The 16,276-nt window shown below is 33.1% G+C and overlaps 1 protein-coding gene across 1 annotated transcript; it reads left to right on the top strand.

The window, feature by feature from the left end:
- Positions 1 to 4: 4 nt before the first annotated feature.
- Positions 5 to 1,247, top strand: LOC111398091 (glycerophosphodiester phosphodiesterase GDPD1, chloroplastic-like; the record flags this gene model as incomplete). The annotated part of the gene is made up of 3 exons (XM_023025045.1): positions 5 to 169; positions 513 to 709; positions 804 to 1,247. Coding segments are annotated over 3 exons (564 nt in total), but the record flags the coding sequence as incomplete, so codon positions are not given.
- Between the last annotated feature and the right edge of the window lie 15,029 nt (positions 1,248 to 16,276).

The following is a 16,276-nucleotide window of genomic DNA, read 5'->3' on the forward strand; positions in this document are numbered from 1 at the left end:
CGAATTGAAGTTTGATGATCATGTAGTGTATCAAGAAGAATATCTAGTCAATGTACTCCAATCGATTTTGCAAGTCGTCGTTGAGAATGCAAAGGATAGACCTGTTATCTTTTCGTCATTTCAACCAGATGCTGCTCTGCTCGTCAAGAAACTTCAAAACGCTTACCCTGTGAGTATGCTTCTATGATATTAATTGTATTGTAAAATGTGATTAGAGTGACGATAATAGTCCTATTCATAGTCAGCGATTTGATTTCAGTATTCATCATATGTGACATAACATTATTAAAATTTATTCCTTTTCAAATGATTAAAACTATTCCACGTAATAATTTATCACGTAAAATGACTGCTGTAGTCATTGATTATGAATAGCATTAATGTATCCATAATCTATCCAATATGGTTGACGGGGTCATTAATATTCTTACCTTAGTCTATTTATGATGGCTATTGGTGTGTTTTTGAAACAGTTTCAATCCTTACCAAAGCTAGCTTATTCATCCTGGTAGGTATTTTTCCTCACAAATGGAGGAAATGAGATTTACTATGACATAAGAAGGAATTCATTGGAAGAGGCCATAAAGCTATGCTTAGAGGGTGGTTTGCAGGGAATTGTTTCGGAAGTCCGAGGGATCTTTAGAAATCCAGAGATGGTGAAAAAGATCAAAGAATCGAAGCTCTCTCTCTTGACATATGGAAAATTAAAGTGAGTAATTATTGATTTGTATCCTTGTAATTACTATAATTATTAGTATTTAAAATCTCGAATACTGATAGTTAGCTACATTTATATATCTCAGCAATGTGCCTGAAGCAGTGTATGTGCAACATTTAATGGGCATCGATGGAGTGATTGTGGATTTGGTTCGAGAAATAACAGATTTTGTTTCTAGTATGGTGAAGCCAACTGAGGAACAAATTCCAGGACAAGGAAAACCTCGATTTTCACAAACGGAATTGGCATTTTTGCTTAAGCTCATTCCTGAATTGATTCAACAATGATTACATATAGGTTTCCACTTTTGTACATAGGTCGATACTCGTCAGAGTGAAACCTGAAAGCAATATCTAACCGAGTGGGAGCAAATATTGTTTCTAGGACAATGTATTAGATAGGTGTTTCAAGGTTTCTTCATACTTGGTTCTTGTTCCTTGTTCCAGTCCTACTTTAATTTGGTGTTTCGGTTTACGTTTCGCCCCTCTTGAATCTCGATTGCTTTTCAACAATCTAAAAGAGAGATTTTGTGAATGGGACTAAAACTATTATTGTTACGTTCTAATTAAAGAGCTTATCCTGGTTCAATTCTTAACTACATCAGCCAAATATGCAAGAATTGAAGAGGAGGATTATGTTCTTTGGAGGTAAAATAGAGTATATAGCAGCCAGAGACTTCTAACAAAAATTCAAAAGCTGGTGAAAAAAACACGAGAATAAATATCTTGGTTTGTCGCAAGCAATAATGCGGCAATTTTGTAGAAGGGGTTGTCATGGATACGTACAGAGTCTGATCACAAGCTAAAATTTAACCAAACATGTTGAAATTAAACAATTAAAAGATGAAAAATATCAAGGAATAAAAAAAAAAAAAAAAAAAGGAAAAAAAAAAAAAAAAAAAAAAAAGAATCCTAACAATTATTATTTTTGGCATCCAATTTCCAACAATGGATCATCAATCTCCTCTTCGAAACATGTAAATCTCAGTGTCAATCGTGTTATTCAACCTTCAAATCCCAAAATAAACTACAAATCTTGGGAATTTAATGTATTTTAATGTGTAATTTTGCCTAAAGATTGTATCTCTAGTTGTAGGATCCTTTTTGACTTCTCCGATGACGCTGAACGATCCCTTCCTATTGCATCTAATTTTTCAACTAGTGCGTCCCTCAGAACCAATCGTCTTCCCGAAACCTCTTTTCTCGAACATTCTGGTGAAGTATCCGGTCGTCTTTATCTTAGATGGCACCAGCACCAGCACCTCACTGGTTGGTTCTCTTGCATTTGTGTGGTAAGCCCATAACATGTTAGGAATCACATCGGTTCATGCACCCTTATGTTTCTCCAGTCTGGTCTTAAAATACCATAGGATCTTCCAACTGGGTACCTCTAACTGATCGTTTGCCCGAGGGTAGTGATCAAGGTTTTCCAAGGTAGATTTTTTAGCTCGAAGAAAACTCATCGAAATCGTAGAAAATGAATGGTGTTATGTTATCAACGATAATCAACCGACTGATGCCGAAACTGAATATAATATTTCTCCATATGAAACTCAGATTTTCTCGATGGTGATTGTCACTAACAGTTCTAGCCTTGTAATGTATTGTACTTGTTCGTTAAAATTTCGCGAGCGCACAAAATCATTGATAAGTAATAATTTTAGTGGGTTAAGAGTATTGTTCTGCAGAGAAAAAAATTCTAATTCAAGTTTACTAATCTTATATGGAATTCGAAGTTTGTCACACAAAAGAGATTTTGATTCGTGATTATTCTAAATTATCCTAAGAAATCAGTAAAAAAGTGTGTATCTAATTATGGATTATTTTTTTGAATTTATAATTCGTCTATTGTAATCTATTGAAATTAGTCATGTTCATACATTCTTAACCAACGATAAAGTTAATGTATTTGACTTTCTTTTTGAAGAGTAATCAAATAAGAAAAGTAGTATTCGCGCCGCGAATGATTATGTTTCTACAAAGTCGTTAGTATTTTGTCATAAATTTCTCTCTTGATATTCGATTGAGTTGATCTAAAACGAGTTGGAAAGCTAACTTAAAGGGTAACGATTATTGTGAAAATAGTTTTTTTTTTTTTCCAATTCAAATGTTTATTATACCAAAAATGGCTATTAATCTCCGATTAAAAATCTGGAGCATAACTTTGTAGTAGGAAATTGATTAATGAAAATACTTTGACTATATTCCACTTAGTTAATTTCTAATTGCATTCAATGCGATCTTCAATAATTATTTTATCATCCGAATCAAGGCAAGTATTGGCTATTGCACTTTGATCCTTGAATTTCAGATTTCCTCCATTTCTTGACCTTTTCTTCTATTTCACTAAATTTGTCTTGAGTTTTACCTAACAAACATAATTAAGCTACAATTCATCCAAAACAACAACAAATATTCTAGTTTAATAGCCCAGATAAGTATATATAAAATACACTTAATTTAAACAAATATGGCTAGATAACTTGCCTTTGGTCTCAGGATTGAAATTTCTGTATTAAAATTATATATTGCTTTAAAATCACATTGATAAAATTAATTTCTATTTTATCAGATGCAAAATTGATGTATGTGTGTGAAGATTTATGTAAAGTATCATAAATTCATATAGTGATTCAAATCCTGATACTCAATGGTCTAATTTATCATTTCTTCTCTCGTAAGATGCACACCTCAAACTACTCTTTTTGACTCTCTTTCCAAAGTATGATTTAAGTTGAATTCATGTATTAGTCCTCTTCCTTTTTAGTTTGATTAGATTTTACTAATTATAGTTCAACATATCAATAAATGAGAATTTTCCTGATTTTTGACTTCTTCAACCTCAAAGAATCAAACAACTAATAATCCTTGTCAAAGGCCCAATTCACTTAAATAAGTGTTTGTGACTTAAACAAAGTATGTAGTACGTTAATTTTTTTCAAATCTTATTTATAGACTTCTTTCCATTAAACTTTTCTAAATGACATTTGTAGAGAGTTTTTTTGCGAATGACTCTTAATCAAATGACTATAGGGCAATAGGTTTTAGATATCATTGCAAATTTAATCACTCGAGTCATAAAGGTTACGAAGAGGCGTTTCACAATGATATAGCTTTCTTCTTCTTCTTCTTCTTCTTCTTCTTCTTCTTCTTCTTCTTCTTCTTTCTTTTTGTCATGATTAGTGCAATGTCCCTTATTAAGTATCCATTCTCGAAAGTTGATCCTAAGTTAAGATTTTCACATGATTTTATTTTTTTGACCTTAGACAATCTAAATTATATTTAGCACACATGGAATCCACATTTATCTCAACATCTCTTTGCAGTAGATCAATCACCCTCAAGTTATCCTAGAATTGGTTTATATTGATGATTTTTCGCGCAATGAATATGTTTACCTGATCAATGATAAATCCCATGTTCTTGAGAAATTCTAGATTTTTAAAATGGAAGTAGAGAAATAATGTAGAAAAAACTATCAAAGTCGTAAAATCCAGCCGTGATGGTAAGTACTATGAGAAGTATGATGAGTTTGGTAAAAACAAAGGTGATTTTGCAAAAATTTTATAAGGGTGTGGGATAGTGCCTTAATATAACATGCTAGGGAGACTTGAGTAGAATGACATTATTGAAAGACGTAATAGGACTCTAAAGGACATGGTCAGGAGCATGATAAATAGAGCAAATTTATGAGAGCACCTACAGGGCGAAGCTTTGAAAAGCCACTACCTACATTTTGAACTGAGTTTCGAGTAAAGCTATTTCAAAAAGACCTTTTGAATTATGGACAGTATATAAGCTAAGTTTGGCTCATTTTTAGATTTATAATCCTCTTGAAAAGAAATTAGACCCAAAATCCACTCCTAGTTGTTTGTCGAGTACCTAGATAGATCAAAAGGATATAAATTCTATTGTCTAAATTGTACACCAGAATTGTTGAGTCCATTACTGCTAAATTTCAAGAGATTGATTTTGGTAATAGTGAGAGTTCTACATTGAAAGAACTTTTTGTTGAACCGAATCAAGTTGCGGTGCCGATTCCTGTTATACATTACATATTTATTGGAGGATGATTTTGCTATTGAGCATATTGTTGATTCTGCTACTTTTAATAAAGTTGAGTCAAATAACTGGATAAATGATATGGAAAAATGAAATGCATTCTACAGAACAAAATAGAGTTTGAAAACTTGTTAAACTTCCTCTAGATTCTAACGCCATAGACAACAAGTGGGTTTCAAAAAAAAAAAAAAAAACAAAAAACAAAATGGACTCAAAAGGGAATGTCGAATGAAAGAATTCAAGATTTGTTGCAAAATGGTTCACTCAACAAAAGGGCATTGTTATAATGAAACTCTCTCATCTGTTTCATCTAAAAATTCTTTTCGAATTATCATAGAACTTGTAGCACATTATAATTTGGAGTTTTATCAGATGGATGTTAAGACAGCTCTTTTGAATGGAGATCTTTCTTAAGAGGTTTACATTAGACAATCTGAAGGTTTTGTGGTGAAGGAAAAAGAAAACTTGGTACGTAAGTTGAACAAACCTTTATCGGGCCTCAAGTAATCATCTCGATAATGGTATTTGAGGTTTGATGAGATTTTAACCTCTCTCAACTTTATTGAAAATACAGTTGATCAATGTACTTATCTCAAGATTAGTGGAAGAAATTTTATTTTTCTTATCTTGTATGTTGTTAACATTTTGTTTGCTAGCAGTGACTTAGGATTACTTCATGAGATCAAGAAAATGTTATTTGCTAATTTTGAGATGAAAGATCTTGGAGAAGCTTCTTTTGTGCTTGAAAATGAAGTACATCATGGTAAGAGTCATGTGTTATTAAGATTTACCTAGAAAGCTTATACACGACGTCCTAGAAAGGTTTGATATGTAGAACTGTCTACCTAGTATGTGTCTATCATAAAAAAGGGATAAGTTTAACAAATCTTAATGTCCAAGGAATGAACCAAAAATGGGATCTATGAAGATCATTCTATATACTAGTGTTGTGAAAAGCTTGATATATGCTCAAATTTGCACTAGACCAGATATAGGTTACGTAGTCAATGTTTTTAGTAGGTTTTAGTTGAGTCTAGGACAAGAGCATTGGAATAATCTAAGAAAGTTATGAGATAGCTAAAGAGAACTGAAGGTTACATACTTATTTTCCTTTGTTCAGATCATCTTAAGGTGGTAGCTTCTTCGATTTTGATTTTGTTGGATCTCTAGACGATTTGAAATCAACTTTAGATTATATTTTCTTGTTGGCCAGTGGTGCTATCTCTTAGAAAGTGTTAAACAGACTTTAGTAGCACCTTCTAAATGCAAGCTAAAAGTTGTGGCATGTTATGCAGTTACTGTCCAAGCCATTTGGTTAAGAAATTGGGGTATATATATATATATATATATATATATATATATATATATATATATATATATTAACTACAACAATGGTTGGTATATGGGAATCCATGTTGATAAAAATGTCAGTATTCATAGCTATGGAACGGTCTTACATCGTTTAAGTGGTATAACGACTTCCATATTCAATGTTGACATTCTTGTTGGACCAGATCATGTTTTCTAAGGTGGTATCATTGGAGCTAAATATGTGTGGGAACCTGTATAGTCTAATCTAAGAATCATTTTTAAAAAAAAATAAGTTTGTTTTATTATTTAATAACAATCCTGTTGGGTTCGAACCCTGAACCTTTGGTCATATTGCTTCCACAGTTTTTTAAAGCAAAAACGTATTCAATAAGTTTGACACTTCTTCCCTTTTTTTAAATAACAACATTATACTGGATCATGACACGTGTGATGATGGTGGCCGTTGGATCAGGCTTCTGGATGCTTCTGATATTATTTACTCTGATTGGACTCATTTTTACTCAGCTGAATCGTCACTTTTTCTTCAAGGGTTTCTCTCTGCCGTTTTTGAGTTTATACGCTCCTTCTTGAAAACTCTTCGAGTTTTCTCCTCTGTGATATGATTCCTTGAGAGATAATAGTGAGGAAATACAGTAATCTCACTGTAATACTACTGATTGTATGAATGCTTAACTTTTCTGAGTGATTAGTATCAAGAATCTGAGTGATTCTTGAGTTCGGTAGTGATTTGTAATAGATCTGAGTGATCTGAGTGATTCCTATGAGAAGAATAGTCCAATCACCTTCGTGTAGAAAGAATGTTCACCCAAGTGGGAGAATATTAGAATAATTTAAAAACTACGAGCTTTCTATTTGATTGCAAATTTTATATTTTATAAAAAATGGATTAGATGTATAGTTCATAATGATACTATGGTTAAACCTAATATGTTGAATGATCACTTGATGTTTTTGCTCCTTATTATGTAGGATTATATCTTATGTGCTGTGGTAGAGGGATTTTTGGAAGATCCGCTCTGACACAACTGAAAGCATTAACATTTTATCCACCATCTTTGTATAAAATTTGAAACTCCCCAACTAATAGTCAACTTCAACAGAAACCAAGTTATTGCACGTGAATGCTGTGCTAATGCTCTAAGGAAATCAGCTACAACCACTCGGAGGGTAATGCCATATTAATGATTGAAAAGATGAAGCACATGCTCGAAAACTTTTTTAAGGAAAGTAAGCATCTGATGCTATGAAGAATAGGTTGAAATACTTGCCTATTAGTAAAAATGACTTCGCAAGTACTAGGTGAATCATGAATTTTGAAATATAAATCAACACTGGACCTGAAAAATATCGCAGCAAAGAGGTGAGTCTTAGAGGGGATGTATTCGATTGAGACTTTTAATAACTTGTTGAGATTTAAAAAGTTTAGGGGTATTCAATTGAGACTTTTTGAGACTAACTTTTAAAAAGTTTCTAAAAGTCACGGTGCATTCAATTGAGACTTTCAAAAAGTCTCTAAAAGTTACAATGTATATAATTAAAACTTTTTAGAAGTTTCTATAAGTCTTGGGAAATTCAAAGTTTAATGACTTTTAGATACTTTTATAAAAATCTTTGGAATACTAACTTTTAAGTAAAAAGTACTCATATAAAATTTTAAAATTTGTCTTTTATTAATCACGAGATTTTGAGAGACTTTAAAAAAAAAATTTCCAATCTTCTTTTCCTTTAAATTTCTATGGACACGTATGATTAAAATTTATTTTTTTCTATTGATTATATTTATTTTTATTTTTATTTTTTTCTCTCTTATTATTTATCGCTATTTTCTATGAAAAAATTATGATTCTTGTAGTTTTTTTTTTCGCTTTTCTCATTCATTTTTTTGTGAAAAATATCTATTTTTTATTAAATTATAAAATTTAATATGAAAAATTTATAATTAAATTAATACATATTGATTTTTATTTATTTTTAAAAGTAATAATATTGAATTATGTATAATTGTTATTATTATTTATTTAATTAAGGTCTTAAATTTTTATTTTTTCAAAATATTTTTTATTATATGGGAAGAAGGGGAATTGTGCGAACTAACACCTCGTATATGATAATTTCACACCATTGTACTAGATCCATGTGAATTATATTTCAAATAAAAGTTTTCAAAAGTCTTTCAAATTCTACAAAAGTCTATAAAAATTTTAAAATGAAAGTCCATAAAAGTTTACAAAAGATTTCCACTAATTCAATACAAATTTATGAAAAATTCACGAAATTCACAAAAATCATCACTTAAAATAGTCCATCAAAGTCTAGAAAACTTCCAGTTGAATACACCCCCTTAGTCCGCTAAAGAAATTCCAAGCAAAGACGAGGTTTATCACGTCACGAAAAGTGAATTAAAATTGAATGACTTGTTTGCAATAATTTAGAGATGAGTTATTCAATTAATATTTTACCGAAAGTTTAGTGATCGAAAATGTAATTGACCCCATCATTGACGTATTATATTATCTAATCTTTTAAGTTTTCCGAATAATTTCATGGGACCAACCTGTCTCGATATGTACACCCAACTTTCACATTTTTAATATTGAGATATTTATTGGGTCCATCGAACAATTAATTGAGTTGATGTACAGCCCATGTGCAATGCCATGTACTGAAGGACCACAATTTTATATTTTTCGCCTCTGTTTTTCTAGATTTAGAAATTACTTGTTAAGAAGGTCATTTAAAATTTATTTATACCACAAGCAAAGGATTCGTAGTGCTAGACAGCTAGTTTTGAAGGACCTTTAATGTCTTATAAGCTAGTCCCACCATTCTTAGCTACGTCTTTTAAAATTTCTAATTTTTATTTAATTTTTTACCATATTTAAGAGTCGTGAGTTATTAGCATTTAAAAGTCTAACCAAACACTTATTTTTCTAAATCAATTAAAAACTTTGGCAAAGTTCACCTTCTCGATTTCAAAATTGACTCGCAAATTTCGGAGTCATAATAGCTCAAGCAAAAGTTAAAACAAAAATATAACAAAAGTTGAATAAATGGTTGAATGTGAAACTTGAACCCTATCTTTGTCTAATAAGATATAATAACTCAGTGCTTCGTAACATAAAATATTGTATCGTTTTAAAGAAAGTTGTTAGAATGACTTTTTGATGATCGTGATTACATTAATACTAAGTCAGTCTGATGAATATATTTTGATGATATTGATGAAGTTTTACTAGATATGAAGAAGAAAATGATTTTATTTTTCTAAATCAGTATGAAAAATCGGGAACGCTATAGATTTATTTGGTTCAGTTATGAATTAGACCCTTGTTTTCCATAAAAGTTTACAAAAGATTTCCACTAATTCAATACAAATTTATGAAAAATTCACGAAATTCACAAAAATCATCACTTAAAAAAGTCCATCAAAGTCTATAAAACTTCCAGTTGAATACACCCCCTTAGTCCGCTAAAGAAATTCCAAGCAAAGACGAGGTTTATCACGTCACGAAAAGTAAATTAAAATTGAATGACTTGTTTGCAATAATTTAGAGATGAGTTATTCAATTAATATTTTACCGAAAGTTTAGTGATCGAAAATGTAATTGACCCCATCATTGACGTATTATATTATCTAATCTTTTAAGTTTTCCGAATAATTTCATGGGACCAACCTGTCTCGATATGTACACCCAACTTTCACATTTTTAATATTGAGATATTTATTGGGTCCATCGAACAATTAATTGAGGTGATGTACAGCCCATGTGCAATGCCATGAACTGGAGCACCACAAATTTTTTTAAATTTTTTTTTTTTTTTTTTTATAAATTTTCGCCTCAGTTTTTCTAAATTAGAAATTACCTGTTAAGAAGGTCATTTAAAATTTATTTATACCACAAGCAAAGGATTCGTAGTGCTAGACTGCTAGTTTTGAAGGACCTTTTATGTCTTATAAGCTAGTCACACCATTCTTAACTACGTCTTTTAAAATTTCTAATTTTTATTTAATTTTTTACCATATTTAAGAGTCGTGACTTATTAGCACTTAAAAGTCTAACCAAACACTTATTTTTCTAAATCAATTAAAAACTTTGGCAAAGTTCACCTTCTCGATTTCAAAATGGACTCGCAAATTTCGGAGTCATAATAGCTCCAAGCGGAAGGTAAAAAAAAAAAAAGGTTGAATAAATGGTTGAACGTGAAACTTGAACCCTATCTTTTGTCTAATAAATAAGATATAATAACTCGGTGCTTCGTAACATAAAATATTGTATCGTTTTAAAGAAAGTTGTTAGAATGACTTTTTGATGATTGTAATTACATTAATACTAAGTCAGTCTGGTGAATATATTTTGACGATATTGATGAAGTTTTAGTAGATATGAAGAAGAAAATGATTTTATTTAGAAAAATCAGTACGAAAAATCGGAACACGATAGATTTATTTGGTTCAGTTATGAATTAGACCCTTGTTTCGTAGAGCTAAGAGACGAACTAAATTACAGACAACAAATAATATCAAGAATGCATATTATCGGTCTTCATGCCATGTATAGTTATAGAGAAATAGATCAACAAAGCTACATGATGATCCCAGTAATACTGACTCTCTTTCGTCTCCATGTACTTCAAAATGTAGGCCAAAATTGTTTATCTTCATCGACATTCCTTAAATCGGATCAATAGTCTCAACAAAACGAGATATTAGTTGCCATCCACAACAAGATTTAAGCCCTAATCCGGAAATAGTCAACAAAACGAAGTCAGACTCAAAAATTTCATAATTACAATTGTTTAAGAATGAAATTTCGAAATTAACAAAGTTGTAAAAAAAATTCAAAAAATCAGATGCTTACATTTGTGACCTCTAATAAAGATTGTAATCTATAATTAAAATCTAACAAATCACAAGTACGTGCTAAGTCACAAATCATAGTCACATACCCTACAATTTATAGGTCAAAGTTACATATTAAGTCACAAATAATTTATTAGTCAAAAATTGTACAATTAATTGATCATAATCGCTATTCACCTCTTCTTTCTCATTCTTCATTTTCAGGTTTCCAATTATTTTACAACATATTTTTGAGAGCAAAAAGAAAATGGTTATGTGGAGGTGGACAATATTCAGGTGTCGTCGCCTACATAACGAAATTGGTTGTCGTATAACATTCATACACAGAGAAGGTATGACTAATTGTATGATTGAGACTTTCGATTAGTTTTATCTTGGTCTAGTGGTTTTACTTTGGCTGCTTTGTCAAAGCTTGTTTCGTATGGACTCAACCTGCACTTGTTTCTTAAAATTGGATGTGGTGGGATTGGAGGCTTTGACGAGACGGGCGAGAGAAGATAGAGTGGTAGGGAGAGAGCGAAGTCTCTGGATGAAATTGTGTTGTTGGCGATAGTGGTGGAAGAGAATCCAAGACCTAGTTTGGATTTGGTAGCCTTTAATTTAATTTTACATTGTGTTTGATTGCCAGTATGTAATTTGTATGAAAAGAAAGTATTGAAATTGTTAATTAAATGTATTTGATTGATTTAATTTTCAATATAGAAAATATTATATTTGTCCATTTTTTATTGATGCGTAGAGGAGAGAGAGTAAATAGATGAGAGAGAGAAAGAGAGAACGCGTTCACTGAAAAATAAAATCATACTTCCTTTAAAGAAAATATTTTCCTTGATTTTGAGGAAAATATGGTCACGTGATCAAAAGTAGGAAAATATTTTCTATGAAAAAAGTCAGTTAAACAGTACAAAAGTTGGAATTTGGGTGGAAAAACACATTTTTCATTAAAAATATTGGTAATCAAACACATCCTTAATTTATTTCTCATACTCATTTTCAGCACATATTCACACAAAATATTGTACACGTAAATCTAGCTTTGCTTGAGGCTACCGCGTCAAGAGTTCGAATCCTGAAATATGGATTTGGCTCTTGGGTAAGTGCAAGTGTACAAGCAGCCTTCCACCTATACCCTTGGAGGCATAACCTGCGATTTACCTCTCTCACAATGCTCCAGGGTAGGGGCGGTGGGGGACCCTTAAGGTTGGGGTTCAACCTTTTTAAAATAATATAAAAACATGGGTTTTGTTTATTTTATGTATTTAATATTGTATTATTATGTGTTCAAAGAGTTTTTCCTAGGCTGAACATTTTATTGATGATGGAATTATTCCACAAATGTGTTTGAATTCCTGGCTCTACAAAAAGAGAGGCTTCAGAGATCGAAATTTCTATCACTGATGTCTTAAATTCTATAGCTAACAGCTTTTACCGACGGAATCAATTTGTCAAAAAATCCGATAGTGAAACCCTAGTCGCTAATTCAATAGTGAATTTCTTAGTCGTCGTTAAATTAGAGACAAAAAAATCACCTTTTTTTTATTGGCAACTTATTTCATAGCTAATCAGCAACAAATTTTTCCATCACAGAGTACCTACGGATTAAATCGATCAATAATTAGCAACATACTTCCATTGTTATTTCCGTGGCTAATTTGAATTAAACCCTCGTTTGGTCCCCATTTTCATCTAAAATGCATTTTCCCATCCTATCAATGTGGGACCTACATAATATTTTATCTTTTGATTTGAATTCAAAAATTAAATTTTCAACTTTACCCTTTGTCCGTGTCTTCATCAAGTTGACAGATTCAACCTGTTGAAAAGTCAAAAAATTGGATGTCTCACACATTTCCCAAGAATTCATACCACACCCCGCCAAAGGTTTTCCAAATTTTTTTACATGAAATGGGCCACTGTTTATCATTCCACCGTATGAGGTTGCCCACCGTATTGTTGGAAAAAACAGTCACAAAAAGTTGGCAGCAACTGTAACATCACGACAACCTAACGTGCATGCGGACCGTGATGTTTGCTTTACTTTAACTATCGAATTTTACCAAAGAAATGCAGAAAATAAAAATTGATAAATAACATCTTGAAGTTCTATCGTAAACATATTTAGCTTATATGTTCGTTGTTAATAATAAAATGTTTTGTACAAAACGGGTAATGTTTTCAAAAAAAGTAACTTTGAAAAATTAAAAAACTTCAATTTGGAAACATTTTATTCTATCAATTACGTTCGTGTGTAGCATTTTAATTCTATTACAAAGCGCTACGTACAAAAAATAGGCCAGTGTACGGTTGAAATTTTTGGTGAAGAGTAAAGTTAAGGGTGTGTTTGAAAGGAAGGAAAAATACGATTTCAAGTGCATAATTATTCATACGAAACAATGTACAATTGTGTAGGTTCGGGAANGCATGTACCTAGGGCGATGATCAAACACGAAATCCAAATAGTACTTTCCCGGGCCGACAACGGGAAATGTATTTTCAGATCATTTATAGCACGTGCAAGCATGCGTGCATTACGTGTATTGCCGGAGTACCCTGCGAGTACGAACATGAAGCATAAATTAAAATCACAAGCGACCAACACATTCTGTGTTGGCACACCTTTTCGCCTTATGAAGTTAGATGCTCGTGCCATGGCAGCACAACTTTGACATGCATTTCGTCAATAGCTCCGATGCAATCTCCGAACAATAGAAGCTTGCTCAGATCCGACCTGTGTCGCTCGATACCGTCGTAGTTCGCACTAGGACGAATCAGGATCGTTGAAAGCGTGATGACTGCACATAGAACCTCTTTAACGCAGTGACATGCAGTTTGCAATGAATGGTTGAAAATTGTTGTCTCCTGCCGATATCTCTTCCCATGCGCTAATATGCATAGGAACATGCCAACTTACTCGTAGATGTCAACATGCTGGTTGCTGCATAGCCCATGCTCGTTGCGCAACACATGAGTGAAATGTCGGAGCATTGTGGGAAACATACGAAATTCTTGAAAGCACATTTGACTATTCTCTCCCGTTGCCTCCATCATAAACATGTGACCGTTCCTTGAGAAAGGAAAACGTTGTATACGAAGTCGCTGCCTGTGAAAATATTTTTGTACATCGTCGCAGGCGATTCTGTAGTATGAAAGCCAAGCCGCTGCATCGACCGCTAAGTTGTAGAGAAACTGGTCTTCATCACCTTGGTCATCTGAGTCAGACCCCAGTAGTAGAATGTAGTTGAAGTTCAAGTCATTTGTAACGCAAAACATCTCAAATTACTGAAATTACACAACAAAAGTGGGTTCTGGAGTTGTGTAGAACGTAGTTTTGTCACACACCCTTATAGCTCCGCATTTTATTCTTCTTCACTCAGTGCATGGGCTTTTATAGAAAGTGAGAATGATTGGGAGTACATTCTGTGCAATGATGCAATGTAGTTGACAAGTTGTAGGAACTGTGTCAATAATAGATCACTTACAAAAAATATTCACGAGATTGGGAGTACATTCTATGCAATGGTGTACTGTAGCTGTCAAGTTGTAGGAACTGTGTCAATAATAGTGCACTTACAAAGAATATTTACTCATGAAACGTGCATTTTTGTATAAAAGATTTTGTCTTTGAACAAATCTTTTTATGCTAACTTGTCTTGACAGTCGTTTTAACTTTCACGATTTTGTTACCAAGGTCGTGACAAATCTCATGTTACATCCAGTACGACCTACAGTTGCCTCATTTGACCTGTAAAATATCAACATGATAAAATGAGCGTGGTCAACAAGCTAAAACCGTTTTCACATCAAAGCACGCAGCACATTTTAAAATAGTAGCGTACAACGGGTACAAACAGATGAATACAAAAGTTAAAAAGTTTTTAGGGACAATACATAAGTACATCTAATGTGTACAATCAAAGGGGGAATTGCTTGTCTCGCTCGTTAAAAAGCCACTCAATCCACTCAAAATTTTCATCCATGTCTTTTATAACGGTGAGCATGTCTCGATAGCACTTTTGAGTCAGAATTGCACAGGCGAAAAAGTATAGCGGTGTACGCCGTTCCAGCCATCCAGTCGCCAACAGCTTCTCTACATAGGTAGCGCTAGCGTTATCATCATTTGAGGCCATCATGGTATTAAGCTTCGCCACCCCTTCCTCCGCGACGTTGTTGGCCCGGTCGATGGAAAATGATAGCTCTCGTGCAGACATTTTTTTCTTCTTAACCCGTCGCGTCCCATCGGAGGACTACCTTTTACCATTGCTTGTGGTGTCAGATACGTTAACGCAGGATCCACCGGGCATTTCCTCGACCTCATCGCTTGAAGCAATATTCTCCCCGTTGATCGGGATTGTATTCTAATTGTTTTCGAGCACACTGTCCTCAAACAGCCCGAACCCTATTCGGCATAACTTAGTAGGCGTGACTGCGTACTTTTCCCCATCGTAACTATTGTTGAAAAGTGGACGATAGCAAATGTATATCTCGCTCATGTCCTTGTCTTAGTCGGCGTGACTGCGTACCAAAAAATAATGGACAGGAAAGTTGGTTCGACATTGTGAAATATGTGATTTGTGGGTTCAATGCGAAAATTGTTATGGATTAAATTATCAGAAATTTTTGAAATCAAAAACAAATATTTGTGAACAATATGGATATCATTTGGAAATGTGCGACAAATTGAAATGGTTACCTTGATCTTCCTATCCCACCATTCCTCCGATGCGACGACTCAATCGATGGATGCGTCGTACTCGACTCCGCTGCCATCTAACAGCTCGAAGAGATGCTGGTAGGTTCGACGCATGGCGTCCCAATGTTTGCACAGTTGTTACTTCGTCTAGTTGTGGCAAGGAGTTGAACAGTATGGAAATTCGAGCCCAACCTTGTTTCGTAAAACAACAATCGCTGTGATGGCCTTTGGCAATGGTGATTTTGCATGCCACAATGAATGTTTGGGTCTTCGAGGCATTCCATCGAGCATAAGGTTTTGAACTCGAGGCTCGACCTAGATCCTGTGCAGCGATCGAGTTAGACAGCGAACCATGTCCATACTGCAAAGTCAGGCGAGGCATCAAGAATTAGAAAATTCCAGAATATTCATTATATCAATTGAAAGATTGTAAAATATTGACTGATCAAAAATTTGAAATTGACAAAAAGTAGACGTGAATGCGGTTGTATAGATGTCTTATTTTGAAACAATGGATGCATTTCGTACATGATTTGTATTACTGTATGAATAGTTCGCTTCCAGCACATATGCACCTACAAAATGTTTTTGTGAAGAATATCATGTTTGAATCG

The sequence above is a fragment of the Olea europaea genome, chromosome 7 (assembly GCF_002742605.1).
Source record: "Olea europaea var. sylvestris chromosome 7, O_europaea_v1, whole genome shotgun sequence".
NCBI lineage: Eukaryota > Viridiplantae > Streptophyta > Magnoliopsida > Lamiales > Oleaceae > Olea > Olea europaea.